The sequence below is a fragment of the Helobdella robusta genome, assembly GCF_000326865.2.
Source record: "Helobdella robusta unplaced genomic scaffold HELROscaffold_102, whole genome shotgun sequence".
In the NCBI taxonomy this organism is placed as follows: Eukaryota; Metazoa; Annelida; class Clitellata; order Rhynchobdellida; family Glossiphoniidae; genus Helobdella; species Helobdella robusta.
Genome location: NW_008703580.1, coordinates 150,476 through 172,113, shown reverse-complemented (window position 1 = coordinate 172,113; position 21,638 = coordinate 150,476). Strand labels below are relative to the sequence as shown.

Genomic DNA, 21,638 nt, shown 5'->3' with positions numbered 1-21,638 from the left:
ATGCCAGACGCGCTTTTCTGTTCAGAGTTTCAATTTTACACAGCCGTGTTTGTGGTTTGCACGCTTGGAAATATATCCGTGCGTTGTATTTTTTGCCAAGCCTGCACTATACTAAACTTATGTTTAAATTCACTTTTGCTTTTGTTATTTATTAAAATCCGACAAAAATTATTTGTATTATATGTATATATATATTGTTCAAAAATCGTATTTTTATTTTGGATTTGTAGTTTAGACTTAATATTTTATAAAATTGTTATTGTAGTTTGAGAAGAGCGTCATTGATGAAATATTGGCCGCCGATCAGTAGGAAATGTCTTAGGACGTATAGAGCGAAAATGTTAAATTGTAGTAAACGCTTCACAAGGTCCTCTTCCTCGTCCAATCCCAACGAACACCACTCTAGCTCCAGTGCACTAAATGATCGCGTTGGTTTTTTATACTTATTTTATTTTTTACTCTACTGAGTGGCAGAGCGGAATAAGTAAAGTTCTAACTAAAAAGATCATAAATTTTTTTGACCAACAAATCTCTATTTGACAACGCCCAGAAATCTTCTAAAACCTCCCATCACATAAATATTAAATAATATAGTTATAATATGTAATAATTAAATTAAAGAGGTAGAGTGGTATTACAGTAGAAGCTTACTTATCTAATGTTAAATCTAATGCTAATCTAAATTATAAATTTTTAAAATTTTAATGCCACTCAACTACTATATTCTATACAACTCAAGTACTATTTAGTAGATAATAATAGTTAATCACAATTTTTTGATTGAAGTGTGAAAAATATTAGAAAAATGTATTTCTCCAACTACCATACAATATTATACATAGTATGCTGTATATAGTATAATACTATAATAATATCAACCACGGTGTAGTAGTCGTAGTAGTACTTATTGAATTGATGCTAATTAATGATGCTAATCTAGTAAGTAGTGTCATACTTTAGACACAATTAGAAGATTAGTATTAAAATTAAGATTAGTATTAATGATTAGTATTAAAAAGATTAGCATTAGTTATAATCAGAGTACTAATACTCTGATTAGTATTAGTAGTATTAGATTAGTATTAGTATTAAAAAGTATTAATGTAGATTAGTATTATTAGTATTAAAAATTAATTTTCATCAAACAGTTTGAAAGATTATATAATTTTTATGTTCTTAATCAGTTGGTATAGATGGCATATATGATGATTAAATAGAGAGCATTTTTTTGTTTTTAAAGCGAAAAGGATTTCACAAGCCGACAGTTTACCATGTATTAATTGTGATCTTCCTTGAGTTCTTCAGCTGGGGCTTACTGATTTCAGTCGGAGTTAGGGTTAGATTGTGTTGAATTTGTTTAATTTCAATGCTTTGTTAACATTCTACTAAAAGTTTTTACTCAAAATTTCAATCTACTGCAATAATGAAAGTTGAGTAAATTTAATTTGAAAGGTGCTAGAAATGACTTTTATGAACAATGCCTTCCTTATGAATGGGCTTATCCAAGGTGTCAAGGTTTGTTGGTGAAATAAATTTAGAGAATGAATTAATCTTTTGACCTATTTACTCATCTAACATGGCCTATTTATATTAATTTAATTTAATTATTCCAGGGAATACTATCGTTCCTGAGTGCGCCATTGGTTGGTGCCCTGTCTGATATCTGGGGTCGCAAGCCTTTCATGCTGTTGACTGTCTCATTCACATGCTGTCCCATACCGTTCATGAAGTCGAGTCCCATGTTAGTCGAACATGATGTTGTCGCTGGTTTTGTTGTTGTGGATTGTAGTTGATGTTGTTTCTGTATAATTAAAATTAATGAATGATTGTACTGCTACCAGCTGGTACTTCACTCTGACGTCTCTCTCCGGCGTAATGGCTGTCACATTCAGTATTGTCTTCGCTTACGTAGCCGATATCACAACCAAGGAGAACAGGAGTTCTGCTTATGGTCTGGTTGGTACCATCTCTCACTCTTATTCTCTCTCTCTCTCTTCTTTCTCATCGTCTCATCTGTTATCATTATATCATTATTTTCCTAATTTCAATATTCTACTCTGTTTAAACTCCCTGCCTCTGCCCGCCACTCTTCACACGTCCAGGTCTCTGCGACGTTCGCAGCCAGCCTCGTAGTCAGTCCCTACATCGGGACGGTTCTCGAACGTTACTACGGCGACGACTTTGTGGTCTTTGTAGCGTCCGTCGTGGCCACCATCGACATCATCTTCATCCTTATCTTCGTCCCCGAAACATTGCCATGGAGACCGGGTCTGTGTAAGGACCACGAAGAAGATGACGACACCGTCACCATGACAACGACGATGGTAATGAGTGACGTCATCATAGCAGCTCCCAGCAGCGGTGGTGGAGCCGTTGCTGGTGGAGGTGGAGGTGGCGGGGGAGGGAGTGGAAGCATTAGCAGGCTCAGCTGGGAGAAAGCTGATCCGTTCGCGGTGAGGATGATGAGGAGTTGATGATGATGATGATGATGGTGGTGGTGGTGATGATCACTTTGCCGATATGATGATGACGACGACGAAGCTGAGGTAGTTGCTGTTGATGACGGGGGTAATGCTAATGATGATGGAGATGATGATGATGGAGATTTTTTTCGACTTGTTAATTTGAATTTTAACTGAATTGTTGGTGTTGTATAATTTCATACCGCTCTAAAACGATTCAACCAAACGAACGTAAATTATTTGATTAATAATCTTAAAAATGAATGGAAATGTTAAATCGCTTGCGAACGGAAGTCCTTGAGAAAGATAGGGCACGACAAGTTAATCGTCATGTTGGCCCTGACAGTCTTCCTCTCCTACCTGCCAGAGGCTGGGGAGTACTCCAGCATATTCGTCTACCTGCAAATTGTTAGTGCTCCAGCAGCTGACTTCAATCCCATCACTCACTCATTCAGTCCGTCGTTTATTTGTTTTTCACTCATTCGTTCGTACGTTCGTTCATTCGTTCGTTCGTTCTTTCATGCTATCAGTGTCAATCAATCAATCAGACAGTTGTTAAGTATGTGATTGAAACGTAATAACGCAGATAATGGACTTCTCACCGGACAAAGTTGCTGGCTACGTGGCTATGGTGGGGGTGCTGTCCTGTCTTGCTCAAGTTGCTCTCTTTCTCTCATTCATTCATTCATCTTTTTGTTACTACATTGGTTTATTCATTCATCCAATTAAATGAATGAATAAATAAAGGAATGAATGAATGAATAACTGACTGAATTACTGAACAAAGGAACGAATGAATGAAGCACAAAGGTTGTTGTCGTGCACAAGTAGTTGACGAAACATTGATTTATTGATTGAGTGAATGATTGATGGATAGATAGATTAAAAGAATGAATGAATCAGTTAATGAATGTATGATTTAATGAACTGGTTTACTAATTAGTTAATTATTAATTAATCAATTAACTGTAAATGAATGAATGAACGACTGACTGAATGAATGAATGCAGACCTTGTTGCTATCGGGCTGATGCGCCACTACGACAACAAGACCACGGTCATCGTCGGATTGGTCTTCGAAACTGTTCAACATTTCCTCTTCGGTCTCTTCTCTCAACATTGGTTTGCTCGTTCACTCCTTCCTTTCGTCGTTCATTCACTCGTTCATTTGTTTGATACCATGAATTAAAACTTTTAAAAACACTGCTTCGTGTATGCCTCACCACCACCGTTGTCACCACCACCACCATCGACACCGCCACCAACATCGTCTCTAGGGTGTTGTTCGTGGCCGGGGGTGTGGCAGCTCTAGGGAGCATAACATACCCCGCCATCTCTGTCTACGTGTCTGCCAGGGCCAAGCCAGAACAACAGGGTTCATTATCTTCTTTTGTTTTATTTAATGCACTCTCGTCTGTTTGTGTGTGGCGGTTGTTTGTGTTGGGTGGTTGTTTCAAAAATGAAAGATGGAGTGATTGATTGATTGATTGATTGATTGATTGATTGATTGATTGATTGATTGATTGATTGATTGATTGATTGATTGATTGATTGATTGATTGAACGAACGACAGGAGCGAGTCAAGGAGTGATAACAGGTATAAGGGGGCTGTGCAATGGTTTAGGGCCTGCCATGTTCGGCTTCATCTTCTATCTCTTCAAAGTGGACATAACCAGCATCAACAAGCCGTCACTCAGCAACAACATCAACACCTTCAACAACAACAACAACATCACAACGACAGACCCAACACTGCACTCAAAGGTGTTGCATCATTAACATTTTCATTATTATTGTAATCGTTGTAATTGCTATCAATGCAAATGGAGATTCGTTAACAAAGATGTTTTATTTCTATTGCTCATGTTGTTGTTTATGTTTATATTGTTTACTGCTAACAGACTAATCACAATCAATTAACCAACCACAATCAATCAAACAACCAATCACAATCAACTAACCAACCAACCAACCAATCAGCTGATTATACCTGGACCCCCTTTTGTGTTTGGAGGGTTTCTCGTCATGGTGGCCATCATTGTGGCTTCTTACATGCCTGAACCTCTGGGCAGTTGCCATGGAAACAGAGATGCGCATGGAGTTGAGTCGTCGGTTACCAGGGGAGATATTCTTCTTGGTGAGTTGTTGCAGCACTTCAACTTTCTTTCTTGCTTATTATGAACTTAACGCCAACATCAATTTATCTTACTAATCATTTCGTAGTACAAGCCGTGATTCGTAATTATTCAATATTCGTATTATCTGCCGTGGCTTGCTTTCGTGTTCATTAATTGAAGTATAGAGATCATTTTAAAATTTCTTTCTAAATAATTTTTTAATTCTCTCCTACAAGAACCAATGGAAAGCAGTCAGGTGGACAAGACTCCACTATTGGATACAACTGACGATAGTGACAACAACACCAGCCAGTCAAGTCACGTCGTCTAACAATCTACCTACCTATCAGTCAATCAAACTTCATTTGACGTAGAACGGACCTCCTTCATACCGCCAATCACACAATGCCGTTTCGTAACTGCAATAACAATCCACTTCATCTCGCATTTTAATTTCACGGCATGGTCGTGCTTTTAATGTTTAACGAACTTTCTCTGTGTCATAATTAGAAATATGTTAATAAATTTGATAAATATTTTGTATTATTATGGTAAATGTTGATAATATTCGTTGATTCATTCATCTTATAGTTGTGTATATTTGTATACCTTATACTTATGATTATCTATATATGACATTTGCTTGTATATGTCAACGGGTGTATATGTACATCTAGCAATGAATGCATGCACTGTTTCATGGATTGGTAACTAGCTAACTAGCCGTCAGCCATGATGTATGTTGATGTTGCTTCTTTGGGGAACTCGTGTGCTAGATGATCATTTTCATCTATTTCAATTTTGATCCATCCAATTTAATATGTCTCAATGATGAAGTGGTCTCTCAGTCTTCAATTTTCATACATACATACGTACATACATACGTTCATGTATATATACATACATACGTACATACATACGTACATGTATATATACATACATACGTACATGTATATATACATACATACGTACATACATACGTACATGTATATATACATACGTACATGTATGTATGATATTATTATTAGTGTTGTTGTTATTATTATTAGTGTTGTTGTTGTTATTATTATTATTATTATTATTATTATTATTATTATTATTATTATTGGTATGTTTGTAAGCGCCCTTTAAAAAGATCTCAGAGGCGCCTACGATTATTATTGCAGTACATTGCGTAGCACGTCACTAAAGCAATGCAATGAATGGAGGGAGAAAGAGACATTAGCACGGGTAGGCTCGGACAAAAAGATGGGGTTTCAACTTTTTACGAAATTGAATAACAGACAACGCAGAATCACGAAGGTCCCTGGTTAGGCAAGACATTCCAGACAGCTGGAACCATTACGGAAAAATTCCTTCGACCAAAAGCCAAAAGAATTGGCTTAGCGTGATCGTATTTAATGCCACCTGAAACCAACCTTGCAACTCAATTTTGAAACGACTGCAGTCTAGACATTTTTACACCAGACAGGCCGTAATATAGACTATTGCAAAAGTCTATTTTTTAATGTCAGAATCACCAAGTCTGATAGACTCAATGTTCATTTTTTCCACTTGCTGCCTAGTGCCAACCGGTAAAAACTAAGTTTTCGATTGATTCAATTTAAGGCTATTAGTCGTCATCCAGTCAATAATTTCCGAAAGATATGATCTGAGTCTACAGACCAAATCATCAAAACGACAAAAGGGGGCACTAGCAATGATTTGAATATCATCAGCCAAATCTGAAATTATATCTGTCAATGGTTTTGAAAACATCCCCGGTAGTAAACGAAACACAGGGCTTGACACAGGCCGATAACTTGAGAGTGGAACGTCTGAATCTACTGTTATAAAAAAACAATTAGACCGCCATGACGAGGTTTTAACATACATACACACGCACATACATACATACATGCATACATGCACGCATACATACGCGCATACATACATGCATGCATGCATACATTTTGGTGATTGATGATGACGACGATGATGATGATCGAAATCTGAGCAAATCATTCAAAAAATCGAATCTGCCATTAATAAACGTCTATTCTTCCTGTCCTTGAAATTTATTCTTCAAAATCATCCTTCTCATGTTGGTAGAGATGTCTCACGTACATTTGATTGAGAATGGAGAAATAATTGCACTGACAAATTTGCATGTATGGATTCATTGATTGTATTTATTGAATGTTCCATAGACGCATTTGATATATTGCATTTGATTGTATTTATGGTTTTGTACATTTACAACACGGTCTGATCATTCTTGCTATTAATAATTATTTGGTTCACATTCATACGTTAACTTATTGATTGTATTTATATGTGTTTGTTTGTATGTATTAATATTGATGTATGTATGTATGTTATGATTGGTTGTTGTTTTTGTTGACATACATTTTTAACTATCGGTGATTGGTGATCATCTTGACCTGCTTGCATATTTTTCCATTTTGTTTTATGCAAATTTCAACATTAATTTTTTAACATTTACAGTGGAGCCTGTTCATATTTTTTGATGAAATATAATCATTTGTTAAGGTAAACTGAGTTCGTCAAACGACTTGTTAAACGAAAATAAAAAATTTTAACCACGTATAACAGAGGGAATAATGAAGCGTGAAAATAGTTTAAATGTTACCAAACTCGGAGAATACCGGTGGTAGAGAAGACGGATCGTCAGAGCAGGTTGGTGGGTATCTTGTTGTCATTCAGTCTCTTGATGACAATCCTTCCCAATGACTTCTGTCCAATGCTTGTGAGGATGTTTCCGAATGTGAACATCACCGAAGAGCCCATGTCCAGTAAGTAGTTCAGCAAGTACTTCACCTGGTTCGTTTGGTCATTTTTTCATTTGTTCGTTCGTTCATTCATTCTTTCGTTCATTGAATAGTTAGTTATTTAGTTTCTTAGTTGGTCTTTAATTCGATAAGTGTGCTATGGATGGTGGTGGTTCATTGATTTACTCATCGCCTGCCTGTCTGTATGTCTTTGACGTTACACTTTAGTTTTAACAATTTTTCTAACTATGTTTGAAAACCGAATTATTTTTAATTTTGCGCTCATAATTTTGAATTCACGAGTTATTAATATTAACAATAAGATAATTAAGAGAGAGAGAGAGATGGAGAGAGAGTGTGTCAGCGAACAACTACACAACGACGTCCGTTCATTCACTCAGCTCGTCAGGTCAGCGAACCTTGGCCTTCCTGTTGGGAAGTGTGCTCAGCCTTGATTTGATGTGCTCGTTGATGATGTGGTGCCTCACTAACTCATCCAACAATCCTTCATTCACCTGTCATTCATTCGTTCATTCATCAAAATCTTTTTCATTTTCTATCATACATCAAGCCAACAAATCTTCCATCACGTACTCGTTATTATATTATTAATATTATTGATGTTGAACTGAGCAAACTTGCAGATTGTCCGTAAGTGTGGCGTTGATTTCTGACCAGATTTCAAAGGTGGCCAGCCTCACCTGCCTCGCGTCGTTTAGGGTTGAGTCCACAAACCTGTTCCACTTCAACGTCTGTGGAGGCAGAGCTTAAGTTGTGAGGTACACAAATTTCAATTTGTTTATTTATTTAGTGCTAATCGAATAAGATGATATTTTTGTCTCACTCCGTCTGTGTACGCTAGCAAAGTTAACTTTTATAAAAGGTAATTAAACCCATGCCCAGGAGCGGATCTAGATAAGTTTGACGGGGAGGGGCCAAAATTTGAAAATGATTAAATTAACTGACTGACTGACGAGGGTTAGGGGCCAGTAAACTTATCAAATTTGTGGCAGTGTATATAAAATTAGGCTGGCGACTTTTTTGACTTATCACATCAATTTTTGGTCAATTTTCTTCTCTACATAAAATGATGATTTCTTGTGCAATGGTGCTTAAAATGTGTGTTTTACTGACTTTTAATAATGTTATTTTACTTGTCGAATTTGCAAAGTAAAAGTTTTAATGAGCTCTGATCATTTTCTTCAATGAACTTCTAATAATTGTGAATTCGTGTTTTATTGAACTTTGATGTTGCATTATTAAACATTACAAAAGAAAATTCAATATTAAAGTGTGACAAACGGTTTTCGAGATTTCGAACGCAGTCAGTAAGTTTTTCGAGCCATCCTTGCACATCAAGAACTGAATTCAAATCAAGTGTTGTTCTCACTTTATCGAGCCATGGCGACTTGCCTTCATGGAACATGAACGTTGGTGAATTTTAATTGTCATCAAGCCGTATTTGTGAGTTCATTTTTTATTTGTGACTAAAGATGTTTGTGATTTAATCAGTCATCTTATATTTAAATTTAATGACTTTCTAGCCGAATTCCTGATTCTACAACTATCATGAGTTGTGACATTATTTTATAATAAATTTCATAAGATAAAAATAGATTTCTTTTGATAATGGATGACGAATAAAAACAGATGAAATTGTCACAAATGAATTAGGGGATGATGAAAATGAAAAAGATGAGATAAAGGATGGCGGCGCTAATGAAGACAACATGGAAGACGAACGAACCTTTTGTTAGCGCAACTTGAACAGTCGTTGCCGCCTCTTTGTAAATTGCATCGACAATCATTCTTGCAGAGGCCAGTTTGATCTTGTCGCATATGAGGGCCATGTCTAGCTCCTTGTTAGACTCTGCCACACTTTCCTGCTCTATTTCTAGTAAGCAAGTTTAATTTTACTAACAATATAATTTAATTAATAAAAATCAACATTGTTAATTATGAACACTCTACGCATGAATTATTTATGTTTATAAAAGTGCGCCAGTGTTTACTGCAGGCATCTGTTTAATTGGAGAAACTGAATTGCAGAAAGTAACCCTCTACTCCTTCATCTTCAACTTCCTCACTGTTTTCATGTTCGCCAGTTTGCTCTATCAACTCAGAGATCAAATAGGTTCCTTCATCATCTTGCAGACCCATTATTGCTCTATGATCAATGAACAATTGTTTTTATATTTCAAAAACCTCATATACGTAGTTATGTAAATATAATATAAAAATTAATTAAAAGGTGAATCCATTTAGAGGCAGTAACTCTTCAGGTAACATTCCAGACTGAAGGAGATCGTAGACCACTGTGGTGGAATGTGGTTTGAGAGCTGAGACACACTGCTCCTTCAAGAAGTCCAACTCATTCAAGCAAATGGCCAGGTTTGTTGCAGATTCGTTCACTGCCACGGAGCTGAAACACGGACTTCTGACTACGTACGGCGTACATGTCGTGTAGAGGCGGATTGCTTTGAAGAGAATATCGTTAATTATTGCAGAACCAGCTACTGCTCTGAGTGTAGACAGAAATTTAATAGATTATTATAGCAGTTATTTAAGCGTTTTGTCGTTTAATAAGTATAAAACCCACTCTTTCGTGTAATCTTTCACTGTCAGCTCCTGAGGTTGCTCCGCGAGTTCGTCAGTGTACATGCTCATTTTTAATCAAATTTAAATGAAAATTATTTTGAGTGAAACACGATGAAAGTATCTTTTTGTTTGAGTGACGTTTATAAAAGCGTAATATCGTTTTGAAAACAATTTTTTCTCCGCACATCTCTTGTACTTTGTTCACTGGAATTTTTCTCGGTTTAAAAGTTGTAACGATCGATTTTTAAAGCACAATCCGGTACTAACCCAAGTACTAACCCAGGAAACACTAATTGGCGGACACAAAATGAGTAGTGAAGACTGTGACGCTGAGTTAGTAATTTTACATTTCATTTTTCTCGGATTCAATTATTTATCATCGTTTCTGTCTGTATCACTCTTACCTGCTTAGCTTTTTAATTTTAATCGGTGACATATTTCAAAATTTTAAGAAAACTTTTGAAGTCGATAACGGAATCAAAAGACTACATTTTCTCCAAAACGGCTCAAAGACCCAAAATTGCCATAGTATGTGGATCAGGACTGGGTGGAATAACAGGCATATTGAAGGATCCCGAATTAATCAGCTACAAGGACATTCCAAACTTTCCAATTAGCAGTGGTTAGCTGGTTAATCCACTGGCTAACTTGCTCAATACAAATATAAATTTTTAAAGCACTTTTAATCTTAAATTTCTTAAAGTATAGACATGAAATAAATAATATATTATTCATTTCAAACCCTTAGTCCCGGGTCATGCTGGCAAACTGGTTTTTGGCAAGTTAGGGAACAAAGATGTTGTTTGTATGTCAGGTCGTGTGCATGCTTACGAGGGTCAACCTTTGTGGAAGGTCATGTAAAATTACCTGAATTTTTTTTAGTTCAAGATTTCACTAACTTGCAATTGCTTATCTCTCAGGTTACATTTGCCATGAGAGTGTTTGATAGCATGGGTATAAAAGTGGTCATCCTCACAAATGCTGCTGGTGGTGTTGGAGAAAAAACAAAAGAAGGTGATCTGATCATTTTGAAAGATCATATTAACTTACCCGGATTGTGTGGTTTCAATCCTCTCGTTGGACTCAACGATGAAAGGTTTCAATTAATTTTTTTTCCTAATTATAACTTGAACATTTTAATCCTCACAATCTCATAATGTTACAGATTTGGTGCAAGATTTCAGGAAACCACAGTCTGTTACGACAAAGAGTTGAGAGACATCGCACTTAAAATGGCCAAAGACTGCAAAATGGACTTTGTTTGCGAAGGGGTGTATATTTACCAAGTTGGTCCAACATTTGAAAGTCCCTCAGAGGTTAAATTTTTGAAGTTGATAGGTGGTGACATGGTTGGCATGAGCACAGTGCCTGAAGTTGTAGTGGCTCGCCATCGTGGTATGCGCTGCCTTGGGATATCACTCATTACGAACAAGTGTATTGACGTATTCGACTCTAACAAGAAGCCAAACCATGAAGAAGTTCTAGAGTTGAGCAAGCAGCGATCCTGCGAACTTCAGAAGCTCATCTCCAAAATTGTTGATGCCATATCTCTTGAACAGGCTTCTGCTTGTGGAATTTGAAAGATCACATTCATTTTCTCATCTCAAATTTTCAATGCATTAAATTAAATTGAATGATTCATAATTTGCATGAATGGTTACTACTTTTAGTTACATTTTATCCGATCTTTTACAATTATTTTACTTGATTTGTCATTTTTTCCATATTTGAATTTTTTTAATTTTTATTATGCATAATTTAAAAAAACTTCTTGTTTATTAAAAAGTCTAATCCAGGGCTTGCGTATTTATATACTGATATAGTATAATGTCCATGTACCTACATTTTTATCAATGTTTCTAATTTGACGCAAAATAACACTGATAATCATTATCAAATGCATAATGATCAATTAGGAGGCGGTGGTCTTGGCCTGAGAGGTTGCATGGGGCTTTGAGGTCGAGGAGGCAGTGTTCCTGGCGGTCTTGGTGGCAACCTTGGTGGCAATCCTTGTGCCCCTGGAGGTAGTCTTGGCAATCCTTGTGCCCCTGGAGGTAGTCTTGGCGGCATTCTCTGTGGCATTCCTGGAGGCATTCCTGATACAGGTCTCGACATATTCTGAGCACCAGGTGGCATTCTTGGTGGTCGAGGTGGAGGTCTCATCATACCTGGGGGTCCAGTTGGCATTCTCGGAGGTCCAAGTCTCATTCCTGTTAATGTTTCTGCAGGTCTGACCACTCCAAGAGGCGAAGCAGGTGGCCTCGTAGGAACTTGAGCAACACCTGGGTGAGGATAGTTTGTAGGTAAAACATCCGGACTCAATGGGACACTTGGTGGTAGAGCAGGAACTTCAGGTGTCGTAGCTTTTGTTTGTTTTTGTGATGCGGCTTGTTTCGACGGCCGAACTAATTGTGATACATTTCGTGCCTTGTTTTTTCTTCTCTTGTAGCAGAAATGAAGTAAATGTAGAATCAAGGTAAACGATATTAAAATGCAATAGCACAGGGCCAATGATTTAACAGCATCTTTCCAAAAGGGTACGCCTTCCCAGACATTAATGCCTTGAAAAATTTAAATTTTAATTAGTTAAGCTAGTATGCACTTTTTAACATTTGACGGTTTGATAACTAACTCGCTTGAGCACCAACGCAACTCCAGAAATTCAAAAATAGGAAAAGAACGCTAAACATGAGAGAACGACGATGATGACTTCAAGTGAAAAACGTTGCCAGAGCGATGGTTGGAAAATTATTGATAATTTTTTTTAATAATTTTCATTGAATGTTTGATCAAACAAAAGTAAAAAAGTTTTATGGGTGAACATTTTCCTAATTTTTTCCACTTTGTTTTCCGTTGCAACATGCAAAACTATTATTTTTAGTATTTTTTTAAATTTTTTTAACTAAATCCATCCTCGTTCGCCATTTTGTTAGTGATATTTTTTCTTTCTGTGTTGTTTGCAATTGATTTGAAAAGATGCCGTCTACTGAAGCGAGTTTGGAACAACAAGTTAGTTACTTCCAAAAGAAATTTTGTTTTTTTAAAGGAAAAAATTTACGTAGAGATAATTTTTTGTAGATGGCAAGTTTGGACGTTAGAGGAGGCAGGCAAAGAGGAGGTTACAACAATAATGGAAGTTAGAGAAGACATCTCTGTTTTTTTAATCATTCTTTTTATTAAATTTTGCATTCAAAATATTAAATGAATGTTTCATATTCCGATTGAAGCATCTACATTGACTGGCAGAAACCAGCCCAGATCTGCATACAATGCAAACAATAATGTTTACTATCCACAAGCCTCCTTCTTAGCCTACCCACCACAAGGTTAAAGAAAATGATAAATTATCTTATTTTTTCTTAATAATGTCAACTTTTAAGGAAGTTTTGGATTCAGTCTCTGGCTGATATATAATTTTTATTTCAGGTTCTGCTAATAGGTTTGCATCTGGAATACCTAATAATCAGCAGCAGAAGTTAGTGACAATGCAGGCACCAGCTCAGCAGAGGTTCATGCCACCCCAACAGACACCTCAAATGAATTGTAAGCAGATCAGTAATATGCTACATTTTTATATCATGAACAAAAGAAATGTATTTAAATGCTTAAATGTGTATTTCTTTCTCCAGTGTATAACAATGGAAACAACAAATTTCAAACTATGCCAAGACCTGTACAACCTAATGATTTTAATGTCGGTCGTGGTGGAGGAATGGTCTTCAACAGTAGTAACAATCGTGGGGCAAGGTACGTTTATATCAACTTTTATCAGCATTTATTATCCCAGAACTTTAACCATTCAGTTTTACATTTGAATTTTTACTTTTTAGCACCAAATTTAGAAATTTGTTCATTTTTTATGTAAATGTTATGTTTATTTAAATTTTAGTATATGACGCTAAAACTTTCTTGTATTTTTAATTAAAACTTTTCTTTTTAATATTTAGCGGACATTTTTTGATTGATGAATTTTTATACAGAGGAGGTATTCGTGGATGGAGTGCTGACAGGGAGGTGCCTGATCTTATAAGGGGTGGTCAAACGAGCCAGTGGAATGGAAACATGCGAGGGCCCTTGTTGAATTCATTCAATAGCAACAACAACAAACCATACATGAAGTAACAGCAAAATATTTTTCATTTTTGTTCTTTCAACTTTTGTTATATGTAGGTATAAAATTTCTTATAAAATTTAATTTTGAAGCTCACACTTGGACAACGCATCTGGGGACGCAGCATACAACTACCACCCCCCATACAGCATGCCCGTGCCAGCAAGGGGGCGAGGAGGGTACGTTGGCGGACGAGTTGGTCTGGGGTACCATCATCATCATCATGACAGCCACCCATACAGTGAAGGTGGACATTTTGATGAGAACAAGGAATGCGATCCGGCTGACTGGACCAAGGCCCTGCCCAGGAATGAAAAATTGGAACAGTTTGTCATTTATTAATTATTCATTCATTCTTCTATTTGTTCACTTTTTCTTTGATGCATATTAAATCATTTATAGTAATTTTCTATGAAATGAGTTGTTTGATGATTAACATCAGGATATTTTTTTTAAATGGTTGCAGTGAACTGTTTGGAGGAGCCCACACTGGCATCAACTTCAGCAAGTACGAGGACATCCCTGTTGAAGCCACCGGCGCTGATTGCCCTCCCCACATCGACAGGGTTAGTAGTTTAGTTAGGTTGCTGTCTAATTTGTATTAATAATTAATTCCTCTGTTGTGCTGATTATTTCAATGTAAGATCAGCTATTTTGTGTAGGTAGGTAGGTAGGTGGGTGAGCAGAAACATAGAAAAAGTTCTCAATTATTAGCAGTTTTTTTTGTCAAGAAATGTAATAGTTGACATGTTAAATAAATATTTCATGAATTGAAATTGATGTTTCAATTATATCATTTTGTGTTAATGGTACTTGAATATCGCATTAATGATTTAGTTTGATGACATCGACTTGGGCGAGATAATCAAGAACAACATAAAGTTAAGTCAGTACGAAAGACCAACACCCATACAGAAGTATGCCATTCCCATCATTGTCAAGAAGAGAGACATCATGGCTTGCGCTCAGACAGGTTTCACATCTTTCTCACAATCATTTCATCGTCAACTGCAACTCTTTTCATTTAAAATTATAAACAATGATGTTTGATGGATGGATGGACGCAGGTTCTGGCAAGACGGCAGCCTTCCTTGTTCCAATCTTGAGTCAGATCTATGCTAATGGACCGTGCAGCAGTGCTTCTAATGGCTCTGTCAGTGTATGTGTACATTCAACTCTAATTTCTCTAGTGTCTATTCTTTCACTTCCTTATTTTTATTTATTCTTTCGTTCGTTCATTCATCCATTTTATTATAAATTGAAAATTAATGCCTAAGTAAAAAAATAAAATATTTGGAAATTTATTTCAATATCTGGCAGTCTCGACCGTACAAGCAGGAGAAGCAGTACCCAATTGCATTGGTCCTGGCCCCTACAAGAGAGCTGGCGAGTCAGATTCATGATGAGGCCAGGAAGGTACATTTTTCATTCATTCAATTTTTCTACTATCTCTCGTTCGTTTGATCACTGTGATGTTTCATTACAGTCTGTTTACACGCTAACTTGTACATGTTTATAGTACATGTACAATTGTACAAGTTGCATATGAGCCGTACATTCATATGATATTTATTCATTTAACTCATCCATAGTTCTCCTATCGTTCGCACGTTCGTGCGTGCATCGTTTACGGAGGAGCAGATATCAATGCACAGATGCAGGATCTACTCAAGGTTAGCTGGCTAGCTTCTTTTTGCTTCATCCTCTTTTCTCTCTCTCTCTCTCCCTCATTTTCTCATTTATTCACCTTCTTCCTCTCAATTATCCAGGGATGTCACTTGTTGGTAGCTACCCCCGGTAGATTGGTCGACATGATTGAGAGAGGAAAGATTGGCATGGATAGAGTCCAGTTAGTTCATCGTTTGTTATTGATTTGCAATGTCGCCATCACAGCATCTATAAATAACACTGTCACTAGTTGTTGCTATGCTGAAGATGGCAAGACATACAATCAAGCATTTATTTTAAATATGATCTATAGTTACATGTTCTAACGTGTAAATATTTAGCCATGTATTTCCTTGATGACTCACACAAATGTATTGATGCATGCAGATACCTAGTGCTGGATGAGGCAGATCGCATGCTGGATATGGGGTTCGAACCGCAGATCCGTCGAATTGTCGAGAAGGACACAATGCCCGCCACAGGAGTTCGACACACACTCATGTTCAGTGCCACATTCCCCAGAGAAATTCAGGCTTGTTGAATTTGCTCATTTTTTTTTGTCTTGTCTTGTCTTTCCATCTGTTTGGTCTTATTAATGCAATATGTTTCGTTCTGTTGCTTAGTGATGTATATATAGTTTAAAAGGTTCTTACAAATGAAATGAAATGAATGAATGAATAAATTAATAAATACACAATTAAACAGATTCTTGCTCGTGACTTCTTGCACAATTACATCTTCCTTGCTGTTGGCAGAGTTGGTAGTACCAGTGAGAACATCACACAGAAGGTTGGTATGGTAGTCTGTCTTTTTCTCTGTCTGTCTGCATTGTTCAATCATTTTGCTTGAAAACATATCTAAAAAATCAAAACGTAATTATATTCGTTTTATTGGTTACAATGCTATAAGTGAATGTGGCATATACTATACTTAAATTTTCTGTTTTATTACTTACATATGTACCTCCTTGTTCAATTTCTCTAATTGACTTCCCAACGTTGCACTGATGAGAAATTTGTGTCTTCACTCTTTAGCTAACTTGCAAGTTGATTCTATATTCGTAACACTGCTTGCTTACATCTATCATATGTAGATTATCATTTATTTAATTGTTCTGCTCTACAATCCAGATGCTTGTAACACTGCTCCAGCTACTTTGCAAAGTTTGAATGATTTGAAAATAAATGTTTATTCAGTAATTGTAGCTTTGTGATTTTTTTGAAGGTGTTGTGGGTTAAATAAATAAAAATAAATGTTTATTCAGTAATTGTAGCTTTGTGATTTTTTTGAAGGTGTTGTGGGTTGAAGAATATGAGAAGAGGGTCGTCCTCCTGGAACTTCTTGCTGCTTCAGGTTTCAAACTTTTGTTCAGTCGTTTGATAATTCACTCATTCTTTGCCTCAAGATATTTGTTAAATTTTTTCCATTTGTTGTCTCAATTTTTTGCTGCCTGTTCTTTCAGTTCAGCCAGTGAAATAACAATATGATGAAATGCTGATTTAATGTTTCTAATGCACTACATCACATTGGCTTGCTCACACGCCTGCACAAATACAAACGTACATTCAAATGTGTGTGCACAGGTCCAAACAACTTGATCCTGATATTTGTGGAAACCAAACAAGGAGCTGACCAGTTGCATGCTTTTCTCTCCATGGAGAACTTTCCAACCAACTCGATACATGGAGACAGATCACAGAGGCAGAGGGAAGAAGCATTGAAAGCATTCAAGACTGGCAAGACTCCTATTCTTGTTGCTACTGCAGTTAGTCGTTGTTTGATCTCTTTGCTGGTCTGGGACAGGCAAGTGTTATATTAAATCTTGTTATTACTGCCACTGGCTGTTCTGTTTTGTAGTTGTGCATGGCAATGATGATAGCAGCATTAACGTTGTTGATGTGGCGTATTGTGGTGTGCTGTAGGTCGCCGCTCGTGGATTGGACATCAGCAATGTGAAGCATGTCATCAATTTTGACCTGCCTGGTTCCATTGAGGAATATGTCCACAGGATTGGAAGGACCGGAAGAGTCGGAAATTTGGGTAAGTTCATCCTTTCTGTGTATGTATGTTTTTGAATTCATTCTTTTTTTGTTTTTAGTTTTATTCTTCTAATATAAAAAGGTAAGGGGAACTTTTTAAACTGTGGATCAGAAGGAAGCAATTGAGGACAGGGTGATGAAATGTTGAACTATTATAACTGGCGTCTTAAGGAAAAGTTGCAGACCCAATCTCACCTGGAAAGAAGTCTTGTCAAAGAACATAAGGGCACTGGACCTGAAACCAGAATAGAGAAGAGGGGGAAGGATGGTTTAATGTGCGGGATCACGTAACAAGGGTTAGGGTTAGGGTTCACGTAACCCTAACCCTAACTTTTTAAACTGGATCAGAGGGAAGCAATTGAGGACAGGGTGATGAAATGTTGAACTATTATAACTGGCGTGTTAAGGAAAAGTTGCAGACCCAATCTCACCTGGAAAGAAGTCTTGTCAAAGAACATAAGGGCACTGGACCTGAAACCAGAATAGAGAAGAGGGGGAAGGATGGTTTAATGTGCGGGATCACGTAACAAGGGCAACTCGGGGCTTTCGTCAACAAACCCTGGGTGTTTCTTTATACGTACATGATGATGATGATATAGTTTTATCAGTTTGGATCATTCATTCATTTTGTGTGATCATGTTATTTGAATACAGGACTGGCAACAAGCTTCTTTAATGAGAAGAATCGAGGCCTGGCGAAGGATCTGCTGGAGCTGCTGTCAGAGGCTCACCAGGAAGTTCCGATCTGGTTGAACGACATGGCCAGCAGGAACTATTACGGAGGGTCCTCTTCAGCGGCTGCCGGTGCTGCTGCTGGCAGTGCTAACAAGAAGCACAGTGCTATCAAGAGGTCTCTTTCTCACTCTTCATCCATCATCTGAAGGATTTTATTTTTCGTATTTGACTAACTCGCGTAGGTCAGGGGTGGGCAAACTTTTTGCTGTGAGGGCCGCATTGAGAACTATTTTACCTTTGAAGGGCCGCGTATGTACTTAAATAGCAAATTTTTTCGCCTCGCGGGGGCCTCAAAAATTGCGACCCGCGGGCCGTAGTTTGCCCATCCCTGACGTAGGTTATCGTCTGTCTGTTTGAATCCATTTGTTGTGGTTGATGTTGTTATTCTACAGTAAATGTATGCAGTTAACTTATTAATAAATTAAATTCGTGTATAGGTTCAATACAGGGTTTGCCTCTCGAGACTACAGGCAGCATCATCAACTTCAACAAACAACGCAGCAACCGCAACTTGCTCGTCCACAGCCCAACTTGGCCACTGCCATCCAGCAGCAGCAGCTACCGCTCACAGCTGCACATCATCCGCAACAACAACAACAACAGCAGGCGCACCAACAAGCAGCGCAAGCACAACTGCCAATCAACAACCATCTCCTCTACAACCAACAACCGACTACTGCCTACGTCTATGGAGGTTTCCACCAGGGTTACTATGGCAACCAGTTTCAGACTGGTCAGTCAGAGTGGTGGGGCCACAAGTAGATGAAGATGAAGGCGAAGAAGAAAGATGATGGTGGTGATGATGGTGATGATTTTTGAGGGGTGGAAGATGAGAGGTGCTGTTGTTGTTTCTGCCATTTGTTAGTCTGCTCTTTCAGTAGAGGGATTGTGTGCATGTGTTTGAGGTTGTGATTGGTTGATTGATCGATCGATTGATTGATTGATTGATTGATTGGTATGTTTACAGATTAAGTACTCGATCAATCAATAGATTGATCGAGAGTTTCAACAGATTTATTTATAGGCTGTTGTTTTATCCATAGGCTCATCGGTGAAATAGTTCGATTCAATTGGCCACATGATTCGTGGCCGATCAACTGCTCGGTTCCTTAAACCATACAAGCAGTTAACTTTACATAACTGGAATATGAAATATAAAGTAAGATGGATGGATGGATGGGCAGATGAATGAATGAATGAATGAATGAAGAAACAAACTCGGTGGGCCCAGCCAACAGACTGATTCACGTGCTTGACGTATTTTTCTTTATTAGTTGTTGTCACCTGTGGGCCGCCACTTATTAACGCTCTTACCTTATATATATATATATATATATATTCTGTCATTATATTATAGTAGTGTTTATTATTATTATTAGTTGTTATATTAAAGATAATAATAATATCATTAGCTAACTTATTGCTTAATCACATATATATATATATATATATATATATATATATATATATGCAAGCAAGTGAGATAAATATATTTATATATGTGTGTGCGCCTGTGTGTATATATATATATATGTTTGTAGATATATATATATATATATATATATATATATATAATATAGAATGCATTATCATCATTAATATGGATTTAAGTTTGTGTCACATCACATTTTTGATGGTGACGACGATGAAGATGCTTTTGTCCTGGCGTCGTTATTGTTATTACTTTTAATATTTCTATTATTATTATTATTATTGTTGTTGTTGTTGTTATTATTTCAAAGAGTTTTTAAATTGAAATTTTCAAGTGTCATATTTGGAAAAGTTTTACGTTCTGATTTGGTTTCGTTGCTGTTTCTTTTCTGTTTCCAACATCATCATTATTATCACCTGGTTTTACTTTTACCGTTCCTGTTATTACATAATAATAATAATATTGCTATTATTATCTCAAAATATTATTGTTATCAAATTCTTCTTCTTTTTAACTTTCACATTGACGGACAAAGAAAGCGAAAGTCAATTGATGATAATTTTTTAAATCTATCACACACTTCGGGTTTTTTATTTTTGTGAGTTAATTAATGTTAATTAATTATTTGCTCCTTGTTAATGTTCATGTCATTAGCATAATTTATTTATTATGCGGAGAAACTTGAAGAAGTCATTAATATTCATTAATATTTGCATGAAATTATGATGAGTCAGTTGCCTCTTGCTGACTACACACGATGGATGGATTGGTCATCATTGTTGTAATTAATGCTTGCCTGTATTTGTGTGTGCGTGTGCGCTTATATAAATATATATATATATATATATATAATGCTGGTGGATTTCAAATATTTACCTAAGCATTTGTTTTAGCTATTTGTTGAATCACTTTCATTCATCTGCACCTCATTCATTTATTCTTTCATTCACTTTTTCATTCATTCATTCACTTTTTCATTCATCCACCTCCTTCTCGTCCCTTCTCTCACTCAGTCGTAGGTTGTGAATGTTTGTTTGCGACGTGCCTGAAATGAATGTGTTGCTCTCAATTTCTTACCGGGCTGTCTCTTCATGCCAGTGAGATGATTATCATCAAAGTTGTTACTGCACTCTATAGTAGGTAATATTATTGAGACTTGTACTAATATTTATCTATCTAGGTCATTTTTTTTGTCCGCCTAGATGGCATCTTTAAAAAGAGAATTATCACTTTAAAGTTGTGTGCACTCCAGTGTACGTACGTAAGTACGTACTTACTTGTGTACACACACAACACATGTCACGCATCTGAATGCAATGTAACCTCTTTATACCACCGCACCTATGTATGTTGTGTCAGTGTGCGTGTCTCCATGCGTATTCGCGTTTATAACACGATCTTAATGAAGGATGGCTGATGGTTGATCATCATGGTGTTCCATCATCATCATCTCAACCATCATCATCATGATGATGTTAACGTATCCGCACTGCTGTCGCCATTCGCCGTATGAGTGTGGTTTGCTATGAAATGGTGTAATATCTATTTCTACTGCACATGTCGGTTTGTCTTTCTTTCTCATTCTTTATTTGTTTCTCTCTCTGTCTCTCCCTCTCTCTCTCCCTCTCTCTCTCCCTCTCTCTCTCTCTCTCTCTCTCTCTCTCTCTCTCTCTCTCTGTGTGTGTGTGTGTGTGTGTGTGTGTG

The 21,638-nt window shown here is 36.9% G+C and overlaps 6 protein-coding genes across 6 annotated transcripts; 3 read left to right on the top strand and 3 right to left on the bottom strand.

Moving 5' to 3' along the window:
* Positions 1–144: 144 nt before the first annotated feature.
* Positions 145–5,108, top strand: HELRODRAFT_194830 (hypothetical protein). Its single transcript, XM_009012280.1, has 13 exons — positions 145–428; positions 1,241–1,336; positions 1,453–1,515; positions 1,614–1,741; positions 1,842–1,956; positions 2,103–2,453; positions 2,757–2,870; positions 3,049–3,109; positions 3,473–3,584; positions 3,740–3,837; positions 4,037–4,227; positions 4,444–4,600; positions 4,817–5,108. Exons 1-13 carry the CDS (start codon positions 285–287, stop codon positions 4,909–4,911), a joined length of 1,725 nt encoding a protein of 574 aa, XP_009010528.1. The 5' UTR covers positions 145–284; the 3' UTR covers positions 4,912–5,108.
* Positions 5,109–7,250: 2,142 nt separating this feature from the next.
* HELRODRAFT_183247 (hypothetical protein) lies at positions 7,251–9,511 on the bottom strand (the record flags this gene model as incomplete). Its single annotated transcript, XM_009012279.1, has 6 exons — positions 7,251–7,400; positions 7,771–7,866; positions 7,990–8,117; positions 8,654–8,764; positions 9,099–9,245; positions 9,409–9,511. The coding sequence occupies 6 exons, from the start codon at positions 9,509–9,511 to the stop codon at positions 7,251–7,253; spliced, it is 735 nt and encodes a 244-aa protein (XP_009010527.1).
* Positions 9,512–9,595: 84 nt separating this feature from the next.
* HELRODRAFT_183246 (hypothetical protein) lies at positions 9,596–10,018 on the bottom strand (the record flags this gene model as incomplete). Its single annotated transcript, XM_009012278.1, has 2 exons — positions 9,596–9,872; positions 9,951–10,018. The coding sequence occupies 2 exons, from the start codon at positions 10,016–10,018 to the stop codon at positions 9,596–9,598; spliced, it is 345 nt and encodes a 114-aa protein (XP_009010526.1).
* A 414-nt stretch (positions 10,019–10,432) lies between these two features.
* HELRODRAFT_91460 (hypothetical protein) lies at positions 10,433–11,529 on the top strand (the record flags this gene model as incomplete). Its single annotated transcript, XM_009012277.1, has 4 exons — positions 10,433–10,571; positions 10,698–10,801; positions 10,870–11,045; positions 11,115–11,529. Coding segments are annotated over 4 exons (834 nt in total), but the record flags the coding sequence as incomplete, so codon positions are not given.
* Positions 11,530–11,857: 328 nt separating this feature from the next.
* HELRODRAFT_183244 (hypothetical protein) lies at positions 11,858–12,639 on the bottom strand (the record flags this gene model as incomplete). The annotated part of the gene is made up of 2 exons (XM_009012276.1): positions 11,858–12,510; positions 12,582–12,639. The coding sequence occupies 2 exons, from the start codon at positions 12,637–12,639 to the stop codon at positions 11,858–11,860; spliced, it is 711 nt and encodes a 236-aa protein (XP_009010524.1).
* A 388-nt stretch (positions 12,640–13,027) lies between these two features.
* On the top strand, positions 13,028–19,264 carry HELRODRAFT_194828 (hypothetical protein; the record flags this gene model as incomplete). Its single annotated transcript, XM_009012275.1, has 19 exons — positions 13,028–13,085; positions 13,177–13,275; positions 13,376–13,492; positions 13,579–13,696; positions 13,930–14,067; positions 14,153–14,386; positions 14,527–14,626; positions 14,898–15,033; positions 15,128–15,213; positions 15,381–15,476; positions 15,653–15,733; positions 15,830–15,909; positions 16,116–16,260; positions 16,434–16,517; positions 17,021–17,081; positions 17,312–17,493; positions 17,651–17,768; positions 18,422–18,617; positions 18,940–19,264. 19 exons carry the CDS (start codon positions 13,028–13,030, stop codon positions 19,262–19,264), a joined length of 2,454 nt encoding a protein of 817 aa, XP_009010523.1.
* Between the last annotated feature and the right edge of the window lie 2,374 nt (positions 19,265–21,638).

Excerpts from the sequence above, each read along its gene's own strand:
- HELRODRAFT_194830 (XM_009012280.1), top strand. The coding sequence starts at position 285 with ATGAAATATTGGCCGCCGATCAGTAGGAAATGTCTTAGGACGTATAGA. Across the intron at positions 1,516-1,613 it reads GGCTTATCCAAGGTGTCAAG|GGAATACTATCGTTCCTGAG; the intron begins GTTTGTTGGTGA and ends TAATTATTCCAG. Across the intron at positions 1,742-1,841 it reads TTCATGAAGTCGAGTCCCAT|CTGGTACTTCACTCTGACGT; the intron begins GTTAGTCGAACA and ends TACTGCTACCAG.